The sequence below is a fragment of the Cuculus canorus genome, chromosome 11, assembly GCF_017976375.1.
Source record: "Cuculus canorus isolate bCucCan1 chromosome 11, bCucCan1.pri, whole genome shotgun sequence".
Classification (NCBI taxonomy): domain Eukaryota; kingdom Metazoa; phylum Chordata; class Aves; order Cuculiformes; family Cuculidae; genus Cuculus; species Cuculus canorus.
In genome coordinates, this window is record NC_071411.1 from 15,459,488 (window position 1) to 15,473,163 (window position 13,676).

Here is a 13,676-nt window from a genome sequence, read left to right on the forward strand (position 1 = left end):
GTTTTGCCCTGAGAAGCCTGGATTCCTTTTACCATTATTAACCAGGTGAGCTTCTTGCTTCTGTTCTGATCTGCTTCCCTTATTGACATAAACCAGCTGAATCTCAGAATTAAGATTGTGCTGTAGGAATTTGCCTTACACTTCCCCCAAACAATGCTATTTTCTGAAGAAAGTTGCTGCCTGGAAGGCATCAGAAAGCCCCAACATATACTGGTGGCTGTATCATCTGCTGCTTTTGCTGTATCCATTTAATTGGGATGAGTTAGAATGATCAATACTTCCTTGTCTTTTACCAGTGTTTAATGTGTGTTTAATGTGTGTTTACAGAACAGGTTACACTAAAGTTTCTATTTACCTTTAGATGGACTACCTTGTCTTTTTTCCCTCTCTAATAAAAATTATGGAACAGATAAGCACTAAAACCTGAGTTAGTATATTGCAATATTGACTTCTACAAGAGTACTATAAGAATATATTTATCTATCTGTCCTATTATGAAATGGGTAAAAAGGTACCGCATAACCACTTCAGTCATTCAATACTATATTGAAAACCCTGTTTGTTTTGTTTTTTCTCAATAAGCATTTTGAGGCATGGTTTTTTTTTTTTATTTGATGTGTATTTATGGAAGAAAAGATTAATACAGGATAGTAGGGCTTTGTCTTAAGACATCTCTTTGCCCATGTTTTGTTTGTATTAGAACTGCTGCGTTGCGATTTTGGCTGGCTCTGAAACTCTCCACATTGGAAAGCAAAGACAGAGTCAAATGTGATTAATTATAGATTGCTGGCCAGATACCTCTTTAATTCCAGCATTTACTCTATTTTCTCATGGCATTCTGAATAGAAAAGAGCAGAGTGCATTGAGCCAGGGGTTTTCCTGTCCTAAGCTTCTGAAAGGTGTCTGTCTTCATGCTTTTATGACCCCAGAGATGCTTTGCCCCCCTCCATCGCGATAGTGTAATTTTGTGTTTCTTAAAAGCAAATCTCTAATTGATCAAAGGAAGAGTGAAATGAAAAGAGTGGTGGGAGAAGATGAGAAAAGGTTATTGTGTTTGCTCCGTAGCTAAAGACCACATTATTATTACGCTCACAAATTGCACTGTGTCGTGTTTTCAATAGCAGAAGGTCAAGTTGAGCTCAGGGATAGAAGTGAGAGAACAAATATAAACAATAAAAGCTAAGAGACTTGAATGTCTGTGAAATGGAATCTTTGAGCTCATTATTCTGTGGAACGTGTGTCAGTACTGCTGCAAAAGTGTCTCCATGTAGTGATTTCACAGTGTAGGTTCTGTGTATAGGTGGACTGGGTATGAGATGTGATGCTGAAAGCAAGCAGAGACAAAAGTGTCAGAGGGTGCTATAAATGCATTGATCGCACAGACCCAATCCTGTGCACGTGACTCTTCTCCTGGGGCAGCCAGACTCCAAGGGCTTTGGCCAAGTCTTTTTGAAGACAAGGAAAGTTTTCCCCCATCTTTAATAATCTCAAACTCTTGGAGGTTACAAGTAATTACATGGAAATCTGTGTGCACTACAGGGGTGTCTTGGGCCTTACAGCTTTCACAGCAGTTGGGTGGTGAGAGGGCACATGGTTATAAGAACACAGCGAGGTGTGCACATTATGCTTGTATTTTCTAGTATAGTGAACTCTGCCTTTAGTTAATGCAGTGATATTTCAGTGCTGCCTTATCACAGCTTCTCTGTGTTCTTGGAAACAAGTGAAAACAGCAGTACGACTGCTGCCTTTTGCCCTGGATTGCACTGTAGATGGCACTGTGAAACAATGATTTTTGTAACGAAGAACTATTTCACAGCATCATTCCAGACGCTAATTGCAGTGTAATATGGCTTTCTTTCTAGGTCCCCAAAGTGAAGGAAAAATTCTGAAATGCAGAAAGGCTTATTTGCTGCCGCAAATGGGAATCTGGAATAACTATGAAAAACACACTGAAATAATTGTGTTTGACTGGAACAAAATTCTTGCAAAGTCCCCAAGGTAAGAGCACTTTTTATCTTTTAAATGACAGTGAAGATTTGCTGTTCTGGTTAGCAACAATATCCACTTGAATCCAACAGAGAATGAAGGCTTGACATTTCTGAAAGTGGCAGCCCACTAATGCTGAAGGGCTCAGCACCCCTTGCTGCATCTGTCTGCCAAACTTAGTTTTTTTACTGCCTTTTTAAAGATCCTCTTGTATTTCTTTATATTAGTGGGCTGAAGACTTGTGTCCTGTCTTCCTGCAAGGCAGACTAAGGTCTGCAAATTGGTGGTGCTGGGTGCTTTTAGCAGCCTTTCAATGTGGCTATAACTAATTTGACGTGTTGTAGTGATGTACTTATTCCTGGGCATGAATCTACTGACAAAGGCGTAAGGTTACCCTATTAACTTGATGAAACCTGGTTTTGGATTCCTGGTCCAACATCAGGGCCGTGGCTTCAAAAGAGGCAAACTCATAATCTGGGAAAGGTTTTGAGATGAAGTCAGCACACACACAGTTCCACTGAGATCAGCTCTGTTCCTGCACTGGGAATGGTAGGAACACCTGGGTTCACTTACATGCTGAAATCACAGCTGTTGAGCATGTGATGCATGATTTGGGACTAAATACCCGTTCCATTCTTCAACTCACACCAGAAGGGGCATACTCAAAATATCTGATCTGTGGTATTTAATTCCAAGGTTTAAACCTTGCTTTCACTCACACGTCAGGAAACCTGAAAGAAGGTCCCTGTCTTCATTATGATACTACAGAGCTGGGATCTCCACTGGTACTTGGACCAGATTCCTGTGTTTGCATTTAGAGAAACAGAATGATAGTATTGCAAGATGACTGGATCATGACTTCCTATTTAGTAGTAATTGGTGTATGATGTGTAAGCCATGTGCTTCTCATAGAGAGAGCAAGAAAACTAAGGTTAAATTCAGCTCTCTCCTCAAGAAAATGAAGTTCAGTTACCTGCGGAAGATTTGAGTGACTAAAATTTGAAATGGTAGATTGATTTTAGAGCTTACTGGGAAGTTTCCTTAGACTAATATTGGATCAACAGTAGTAATAACATTTATGCTGGTTTCACAGTGGCTCAATCCCATTAGCTGCAGTAGCATTATGTGGTTCAGCGGAGTACAAGAGGTGAATTAGGTCCATGCTTATTAGCTGAAGTGTAGCTGCTCTGAATTAGCCTGGGAGTGCTCCGTAAGAGGATACTTGTAGGGTAGGCGAGGACCAGTGATATCTTTGTCTTTGGGGCTTGATTCATACTTGCAGAAGACTCGTATGTACAGCTGCAAAAGAGCCTCAGTTTGTTTCTTCCTGTACTGGTTCAGTTGCAGTCAGGGTGGCAACGTATTGGGCTCAAAACAGAGCACCTTCTTCACACAAGGAAAGGTACATTTTTTGCCAGATCAATCCTTAAAATGTGGCGTCTTTACATGTAATTCTTTTTTCTTAAATCTGTAGACACAGTGTGTTTTTTTTTTTTAGTAATATTTGTGTAGATTTTTAAAGAAGTTTGTGGGCTGGAGTGAAGTCTACAAGGACTGCCGAGGTGCTGGGTTTTTCACCAATGTATTTTTTTCTTATGTGTAAAATAGCATTTTTTGTTAAAATATATTTGTGTACAACAGGCTTTTGGGCTCTTAACTTTTGATATTAATAATGCATTTGTGATTTGTTTGGGCTTTATCAACATTCCTGTTCATACACAATCAGAGATCAAAGTTGTTTTGTAGTATGCAAAGGGGAAAATTATGCAAGCACTTTTAAATGAGAAAGCTTGGGATCTGTTTTGGTGTCATTTGTAGATGGTTATCAAGTTTAAAATGGGATCGGGGTGCTTCACATGGCTTTGACAGTAAAGCTGTCTAAGGCATGAGTGGTGTATTTTTTATTTTTTTTTTGTAAAATCTGTCAGTCAGTTAGTTGAGCATCGGATTAGCTGAATAGTCTCAGGTATTTTAAAGATATACAGATAAACAAATTGTTTAGAAAATACTTGGAAGAATCAGAACTGGAACCTGCAGGGGGAAGAAGTTCCCAGAGGACTTTTTGGTGCAAATAAACACGCTGATAAACTTGCTCAAATCCCAGCATATTGATTAACTGCAGACTAACGTCACTGCTATGAAAGCAGTATTTAGTTCAATTTATGCAAATCTATAAATTGCCTTTAATTAATTTGATGTGTTCCTGCTTACAGCATTTGCTGAAAGTGTGGAATGTTGTATCTAAGGGTTCAACTGCATAATGCCCTTTTACGTATCACATGAGTAGTATATCATCGTAACTGAGTTTAAGAAAATGATTAGATTACCTTTCTGAATGATGAATGGCATAACATAAGCTGTTGAGGGATTTAATTCTAGATATTCACAGCAAAATTACTGAATATTTGTGGCCTTGGTTCCAACACTGACGTGAACACCACTAACAACATCCGCCTTCTTCAGAACAACTGTTTTCTGAAATGCATTTTTTAACTCCCTGGCAGAGTCGTAGTGTATTTGACTTGGGTGCTGCTTTCACGAGTGTTTAACCCTCAGCCAACTTATTGATTTCCAGGAAAGCTAGCAGACATGGTTGGGAGATCCAGGCGAATCGTGTGCATGGGTGCATAGGAGTTGGTAGTCTTAGTAAACATGTCCTGAGACGTATTCAATAAAAAGGACATTTTTCTGTGATGTTTCTATGATTTTGAGGCAGGTGCAGTTTAAAAACAATAACATAACCTAGAAATATGTGTATTTAAGTTTTTGTGGCTCTATCTTTAAAGAAAATCCTACCCCCTTATCTCAGATTCATAGAAATGTATTGCACTCATAGTGTGCTACTATACACGTTTGTGGGTAGTAGGATGTGTGATAGCCATTGCATTGCTTCTAATTGTAGAACGTGCTTAACAAAGAATTGATCCCATCTAAAACATACATATGATTTTGTCAGTGTTGCCTTGTAATAAGCCATATTATTTATTATTCAGCATCTTTTCAGCTTTTCCTTCCCCATGTCATTTTTATGTTATTCCCTGCTCGCGTTGTTCTTTCATTCAACTGCTTCTTTTTCTGCCTCCAGGATGAGATTCTGTGCCAAATCAATGCTCCTATCTGACTGGCTCTTTCTGGTCTATGTGTTAATGGTCTGCTGTAAATTGTTGTCCGCCTCTAGCCATCATCCCCGGGGACACACAGGTAGGAGCTTTTAAACTCATTATGTGCTACTGAGACCAATTAATACCGGTCACAGAATGTTAGAGCCCACTTTTTAGCAATGGATAATTGATGAGGTTTTTGACAGCATGTTATAATCAGTGCTAAATCAGGGTTAAAAATATAACAACAAGAAGAAAAAGTAAATTATTGTAATCTGTCATGTTTTTTCTCTATTAATTTTACGTACTGAATCTCACCGGACAATTTTTGGAGTGACTTTGTGACTGCTAGGACTTTGGGATTTGTTTGTGTCTTTTTGCTTTATCCTTATCCAAAGATACTCTGAAATGTATCTTTATCTTCTCCCTTTTAATCCAGTTGTTATCAAGAGACTTTACAACGGTATCATTGGCTTTGGTGGGCAATAGATCAAAGCCCTCAGATTTATGTTAGCCAGTTCTTTCACCAAGTAACACAAATACTGTAGGTTAGTTCAGCTGCAATATGCTCCTTCTGTTTTTAACGTGCATAATGAGGCAAACAGAAAGATATTGCCTTTAAGAGGATGCTCTATTGCAGTAGAGTATATCTGCCAGACACAATGTAGTATCATATTATTAATGACAGAAATAGCTCAGAACAAGCTGAGCTGGCTTCGAGAAGAGATATCAGACTGCAACTGTGTGCTAGGATCATGCAGGCATATCAGTTTGAATGCAGAAATACAGATGTACTACTGCTTATGCAAAGGTATCAGAGCGAGTCCTAAAAGAGGGATAGCCAAGTTGGCCCTCTGTCACCTTTGATCCTGGGAGAGAAAGAGGTAAGTAATATCACCTGTGAGCTCTGTGTCTAAGGAGAGCTCAAAAGCCTGGGTGCAACACTGATGAGATGGTGGCGTTTTCAGTATCACTTCATGCGGCTTGGGGATTTCTGCAAGCGTTGCTATTTGTGATGTCTCATTCTTAAATTAGGTGTAATGCCTTAAATCCATATGTAATGTTCTTAGCTCTGAGCCAGACCCTTGTGGGTCCAAGTCTAATGCTAGCATCCACTTCAGCTCAGTGCTAGGATGCATTTCTTAGAGGCACCATCCTCCAGATGAGACAACCTATTGATCTCTTTCCTGGCTGCTTCTAGCGTTTGTCTAGGTAGTACCTGAAGGCTCCTTGTGTGCTCACCAATATCTCTTCAGTCCTGGCAAGCAGGACTGACTGTGACCTGCCTATAGCTGCCACGTCTATCTACATGCTCGTAGAACGTCAGCAGTGTGTGTATCTAGGAGCTACACCAACCACCTCCTTGCCTTACCACCAGCTCTGCATTTCCTGGTGCTGTACAGCGCTCATGTTTGTCTTGAAACGCAGTCACTGCTTATAGAGAATAACTGACATGTCGTGGCAAAAGCCACAAGAGTGATTCCAGTGAATACAGTGTTAGAGAATGATCCATATTACCGCTTTGCAGGTAGCTGTTATGGAAACTCACTTCACTGAGGAAGGAGGTCCATGCACAATGACAAGTTAATTAGGCCCTCTTGACCTTTCCTGTAAAGAACTCCTGCTTAGCAGAGCATTTCAGAGCTGACTGCACACCAAGACCTGGAGAACAGCCTTCTGCACCTTTTGTCATTGACGGAACAGTCTTGTAAAAATAAATGTATTTTTCTCTTTCAAATCCATACTTTGCATGTGTATTTAAGGGAAATAACTGTAATAAGACAGTAGCGATCCTGTGTTGTAGGCTTCTATGATGAACACTCATTATGTGTTATGTAATTTATGACAATCTCATTAATGTAACATTTCAGAATGATTGACTGCATACTTTTAATTGACACCAAGAATTCTTTCCCCTGGATCAAAGAGGTACTGTGAAACACAATCAGGCTGCTCGGCTGTTAAACAGATTTGTGTACTGTACTTTCTCTGGCAGGCCAAAGGAAGGTCCTGCTGTTGGTGAATACTTTGGTCAGATTATGGAGCTATTTTTCAAATAGACACTCCTGGAGCTGGAGCCTTCCTGCATGTTTTTAGACAATGGCGTCACGTTCTTCCCTAGACGTGAGTTTCTCTTATGCGTACACTGAAGTGACCCCCATCCCACTTTATGATTCTATGTAGCACATGAAATGGTCACCCCATTTTTGATTCTGCAGCTCCCCATGTCTAATATATGGCACCACAGAGCATTTGGAGGGCTTGGGGGCCTCTCCTCAAGGGGCCTGCATTTCCCAGCCTCATCTTATCTTTGCTGTTTGATACAACACCTAGATCGACTTCCTGATGTGTGATTAGATCTGTGATGGATTCTGATATGTAAGCAAGACAAAGTCTTGTTCATCAGGAAAGCAAATAATTTAGAGCTTTTACTGTAGCCTGTTTTGTGGAAAGCAATTAATTAACCTCATTTGTTTAATACAAATTAGCATGTTCTTGGATGGTGATTGAGATAAAATTTTTGCAGTAAACAGACAACTTTAACATTTGCAAAGTAAAATATTGTGAAGCACATTAGAGAGATGAATTCAAGCTTTGGTCTTGGCAAAGGCTTTGTCCTGTGTCCCTTAGTTCAAGCAGTTGCATCTGACAGGTATGAACTGAGGTGGGAAATACATGCTGTTTATGAAGCATGAGATGCCTAGCCTGAGATATTTTAGGAGGAGTTGGTTTTAAGAACATGCTGTGTCCGCTACTTACAACCAGTGCATTTCAAGCTATGTACTTGACATCTGTAGTCACTTTGGAAAAAATGCTTACTCATTAAAGTTAAGAAAGTTTATTAACTAAAAGCAGACAATAGAATTTAAGATCAAAAGTGAGGATTGACATTTTTTCTTTTCAAGATACTGCCATTTTTTAGGAGCCTAATCCAGGAAAAGACAATTATTGACTTTGGTCCTGTTAGATGGTGCCTGAAAGAATGACACTTGACAGCTGTCTCTGAAATATTTGGCCAGGAATAGAGACTGGATCTTTAAGGACCCAATAACCATTCTATTTCTGAAAAGTGGAAGAGAATACCATTGAGCAATCTCTTTGACAAAAAGAACCTCTTCACTGTAATAAAGTTACAGTTCTGGGTCTTTTATTCTGCAAAATATTTACCACCTACAAATAACTGTTGGTGGAGAAAGAGCATTCAATCTATTAAGCTAGTCCTGCCATTGCTTTGAAGCAGTGTGGATTTTGAGCCCAGCTTGGAGACCACAGACTATTTTTCATTCAAACACTACAATTGCTTTGACTGGCTGTTAACTAGGCAAAAGGTAGAGAAGAAATGTTCCTTTTCATTACCATTAGATCACTGATGCTGCTTATGCAGATGGTCCCTGTACATCTTTGTAGAGAAGGCACTTCAGAATATTCATCAAACTTTGTTACTCTGAATTACTGTTCTGTAGAGGTTGTCTCTTGCACTGACAATAGCTGAGGGAAGCATAAGCACCAGCCTTACTATAGCTATTTAAAACTGGGCAGTATTTCAGGCTCCCAGAGTACCTAACTGATTCCAATATAACTATCAATTCCATGCTGTGCTGAGTGAAGCAACATATATACAGTATCAGAAAAGATGTGTTTCCACCTCACTGCTGTAAGTCAGGATCCACAAATGATAAAGCATTGGAAAGATACTCCCTTGGGTCACCTCATGTGAGGGCTGAATTTGTAGACCGTTAATTGATATAGTCAGCTGAGTAGTTTTTGTCATGAATTACCAGTACAGCTTGGCTTTTTTTGAGGCTGTAGCTTTTTGTTTTTACATGATGGTCACCTAAAATGTTTCCAGCCTCCTTCTGCTTGCTGAAGGGTCTAGATTTTTGGGAAGTCCATTATTATTAACATGCCCAGCATCCGTATATTTAGTAAACATGTATAGCTTAAAGCAGGGCCAAATTGGTCTCTGAATTATCTTACACAGCTTGCATTTTCTATTTTATTTGTGATTTCAAGTGAATACTTCATTGGTTTGCTTGCTTACTGCACCTGCAGGATGATGCAGATCATAGAGTTAAATCTCTGTGTCTGAGTGCGCTGGGACAGCTTGGTCTTTTAACAAACTGGAACAATAAGTAGCAACTTCTTTTAATGAAGTTTTTTCCTTGTTGCATTTCAGACAGTTTAATTTTCAGGGTTATCAGAGGTTCAGTGGGAAAAGTCTTGTTACAAACGGTGGTGGCAGGCAAATATACGTGACCACAGACTTTGGCAAGTGGGCTCATAATAGAATTATCACCAACCTTCGCTGTTGTACACTCTACATCTTTGCTCAGTGAAATCCACCTACAAATTTGTAATTTGCTGCCTGGCATCTTAGATGCGATCTCCAGCAACCAGAATGGTGTCCTAGCTGGTTTGCGGAGGACCAATGATTTCCATCATGTTTGAAAGACGAGCTTCTTTTGTAGGCTCTGCTGAGCAGGGCCTGAACTGGGACCTGAGATAATTTTTTGGGGATTCTACAAGTTTTCTTCTGATTGATCAGATGTATGGGAAGGTTCAGTCTGTGTAGGAGCAATCTGAGTGAATAATGCAGCAGAAGACAAAGGCTCTCCTTGCTGCTGGTCCTGTTCTGCCTTTGCTGTGGCTTAAGGAAAACAGTCTTCAGAACACATCTGTCTCTTCTGTTTTTTATCCTTCTCTGGTTGCTCTTTGAAGAAGTGCTGGTCTAACCTATCAGCGGGATGGTCAGTCACTTGTTTGTCACAGAAACAGACCTGTCATTTGTTGTTGGCACGTATTGTACGTATGGGGAGTGAGGCAAAGATCTACCCTTGTTGAACAGCAAACCTGACCTGCTGAAGGCAGTACAAAAGGTATGTGTTGTTTAATAATCCTTTTCCGTGTCCCAAACAGCAAAGACAACTCAGTAACCTGGAGGAATGGAGGAATTCCAGCCCCAAAGCACAGCAATCACTGGGAAAGTATATGCTTCACTGTCCTCTGTTAGGCAGCAAGAGAGGAATAGCAGCCTTTGATAGGAAAAACTTTGCTAAGTGGTCAGCATGGGGTGTGTTAGCAGAAAAGCAGAAGAAGAAATGAATGGCACAATTCATCTAAGGATAAACAAGGGATTCAATGAAGCTGTTGGGCTGGACTGAAGCTGGGTGGCAGGTGGGCATAAATGACACTGGGAGTACCCCAGCAGAAGATTTCTCCCTTACGCGCAAAATATCGGTTCACGTGCTGAGTTATCTCTCACACATTGGTTTGGTCTGCAGGACCCTCTGAGACTCTTGTTTTGTTGTTTTTTTTTTTTTTAACTCTGAATGTGAAATGTCATTGTCTGAATTCCAGTTATTAGACAGACTAATAACTGTCTAATTATTACAGACCCGTTATTACCTCTTGGTCATGCTTTTAGTTTCAGGTTGTCTGGTAGCAGACTAGATTGTTCCACATCAATTGCAGGTTTTCACAACTTTAATTTGTGGACAGAATCTTGTCCCCATTGGAGTCAGAGGGGACTTTCTCACACAGGCTCCAGGACTTCATCTAGTTAAGAAAGGGTTGTGTGTCTGAAAAAATGCAGCTTTGGTTTAGAAATATTGGTGCTTTCAAGGAAAAAGGGGAAAAAGCAGGCTTCTGTTCTCTCCTTATTTTTGGGTTGGAGCATCGTTCTTCCTAGTGATGCTGTCAGGCTGCCATGGGCAGGGTTCCCAGTTCCACCAGAGGGCCCTGCAAGTCTGCCAAAGGAGCTCCAGCAGACAGGCACTGGCTTTCTCGTGGTTTAAATCATAACTGTGCATTTTACTAATGAGAATTACGAGTCCTTTGTATTGCAATGGGTCAGACACGGTTAGTGCACAATAAGCTTTAGCCCTTTGTTCTATTTAACTCCTTTTATGTCTTAATGTTTTATTCAGTGTGTTATTTATGTGTTTTATTATCCAGCTTCTAAATATAGGGTAGCTGCAATATACAGCCCTGGCTGTAATCTCTTCAAGTAATGAGGTAGGGAAAGCAATTCAGTTGAGCAATAGGTTCGTTTTAAGACAAAAATGAGCAGAGTTCAGTGGGTGAAGTTTGCTGGTGTATTTAATTTTGAGAAGAAAAAAGAGGAAGAAATACTTTTTTTTTTTTTCCTCAAATAACAATGGGAACTTTTGATACATAGGACAGATTTTTGACAACTTCAGTTTGGATGCATAGCTATGTTACCAGTAAGGAGCAGTTCAGTGTTAATTTAGTCTTTTCTATGGTAAACCAGCTTCTGGTATAATCTTCCATGAATGTGCACTTTAACCCTGAGGAATGTGATCGTATGTGAAAAGATTTGTATATTCCAAGGAGTCAGAGGGAAAAAATTACAGATGAACTGGTGAATCTGTAGGTTTTGTATCGTATCTTGTGTCTCAAAAAGCTGTTGGTGAGGGAGTTTGAGGGAGTTCTGTAAGGAAAAGAAGATGGAGTCTCGTTTAACACACAAATGGCCAAGTCTAGTGTATCAATCTGTATAGCAGGAGACTGAAACCAATCTCCTTCCCATAATATCAAAGTGACCTTATTTTAAAGCCTTTGGGGAAAGCTTGCAAAAATGATGTGTTTGTCATATTCTTTTTACATTGATAACATCATTTTTTATACAGTCCCTATCTGCAATAAATGATAATCTTTAGATTGCATTGACCAGAATTCTAAACAAGAAAGCCTTCTTTGCTCTTTGTCTTTTTTTTTATTTACTTCACCCAAACTTAGAACTTACAATATGAAAAATCACTGTTGTTCAAATGGGTAGGTTTGTGCTAATGTGGGGAAAATGAAATGGTTAGATAAGTTTCCATCCTATTTGTGGATTTTAAGCATCTTTTCCACAGTGTTAATCTAGGTGAAGTGATACAACAGAAAGGTGGAACATGTTCTACTCAGGAGCTCTACTCTGCGTTCACGTGGAGGTCAACATGCTGAGTCCTTGGGAGGATGGATGCTTGAGGAATGGAGGCAATAGATTGAAATGTAAAGGGCTTGCATTGAATTCCTTGCTTTGAAATGATTAAAAGACCTGACTAAGATGAAGTCCTGACCCTGCTGAAGTGGGAGTTTGTGATTCTTCTGTGATTTAGTTTCCAGCCTGCTCTGGATATGTCATATGGCTTTTGGTCCCAGCAGAAAAGTTAACTTCATAGTTATGATTTTATTAACGCTTAAGCCAGTCATTCTTACAGAATTCATCATTCAGTGTTTTGCAAATCACTGCCATTTTGAGGGATGGAAATTGCTTTAGGGCCTGTTCTGCTATTGATCAACATGTCTGTGCCTACTGCATTGGCCGCATTGCCACGGCTTCACAATTACATTAATTATAATAGCAGCACAGAGCCTATCCCAAACTTAAAGTCCAATTTTAATGTAATTGTAAAGCCTCACACAGCTGAAAAGTTTCGTCCCAAATGAATGACTGCACAGGCTTGAATAAAAGTCCATGGAAGTGGAGAGCACTTTCTTTTGATTTGGTGGTTTAGACTTAAAGTGTAATTTTTTCTTTGGTGAGGGGTGATTCAGAAGCAGGTTAGGATGTGCTTAACCCTCTGTGCAGGCTTCCATTTGCCTATGGTTTTGTTTGTGGGGGGTTATAAAATGTATACCCTGTATTTAAGAGAAGGAAATTTGTTGTTGTACTTGGCTGTAGCATCAAACATACTCCACCTGTGCCTACTGCACCCGGCTTGCACGAGAAATAGCTCAGCTTGGCTCTCATGCAAGGATGGTTTTTCCCTGGCCCCTCGGTGACAGTTTGAAAGTTTACAGTGTTGATGTGTCTGATGTCAAAGACATGTTTGAGCAAGCTTTTATTGATGGAAGCCAGAAAATGTTTAAATAATAATGGAAGAATTTGGAGATGGATTTTTAAGTAATGTTGAAGGGTTTTGTTGGGGGAGCACCTCCAGATTGCTGCTGATAGCCCCTTGCTGCAGTTGTCTGATTTTAGGTGTCTGGCAGCATTCTTGCATTCCTTCAGGAGAGTGACAACTGGTAGAGGACGATGGATTTTAAATCAGGAGATTATAGATGTCTTGTAGGGTTCAGCAGGGTAATCTCTCCTCATCAGACTGGAGATGCTATCCATCAGCACAGTAGTGGAGGCTATACCTGACATTCATTATCTTCAAGGGTGGCAATCTGTTAACGATACCCCACAAATGACAGAAGTTATGAGTGGAAAATTCTAGGATCAACATTTCTATTGCTTAGTGTTTGGCCTTTATTTATTTATTTATTTTTCTTTATTTACTTCCTCTTCCCCCCTCCCCCTCCCCTATGGACAGCATCCATATGCCTTCAGTGCAGTGATGCTCACTATTCTGTTGATTTATCTTGTTATTTTAACAAATAATCACCAGATAAGTGTGAGACATGATTTATCTCAGCGTTATTTACACTTCATGTCTTCCTGATATCAATTCTTCCATTAGTTTTACACCTGTGTTTCCTTAAATTAGCATCCCTGGTGGTATTTTTGAATAAACAGATTTCTTTTACTGTCTTTTTTGTGCAGAGACAAATTGTTGCAAATTATGCAACAATTGT

General features: G+C 39.8%; 1 protein-coding gene across 9 annotated transcripts in view; it reads left to right on the forward strand.

The window, feature by feature from the left end:
* Positions 1–13,676, forward strand: part of TAFA4 (TAFA chemokine like family member 4) — a 103,040-nt gene that overhangs the window by 46,344 nt on the left and 43,020 nt on the right. For all 9 annotated transcript variants that reach the window (XM_054076497.1, XM_054076491.1, XM_009563144.2 and 6 more), the window contains 2 exons: positions 1,863–1,998; positions 5,072–5,187. In XM_054076497.1, the coding sequence (XP_053932472.1) occupies positions 1,919–1,998; positions 5,072–5,187 (196 nt within the window). In that variant the 5' untranslated portion in view covers positions 1,863–1,918. The remainder of the gene's footprint in view (positions 1–1,862; positions 1,999–5,071; positions 5,188–13,676) is intronic.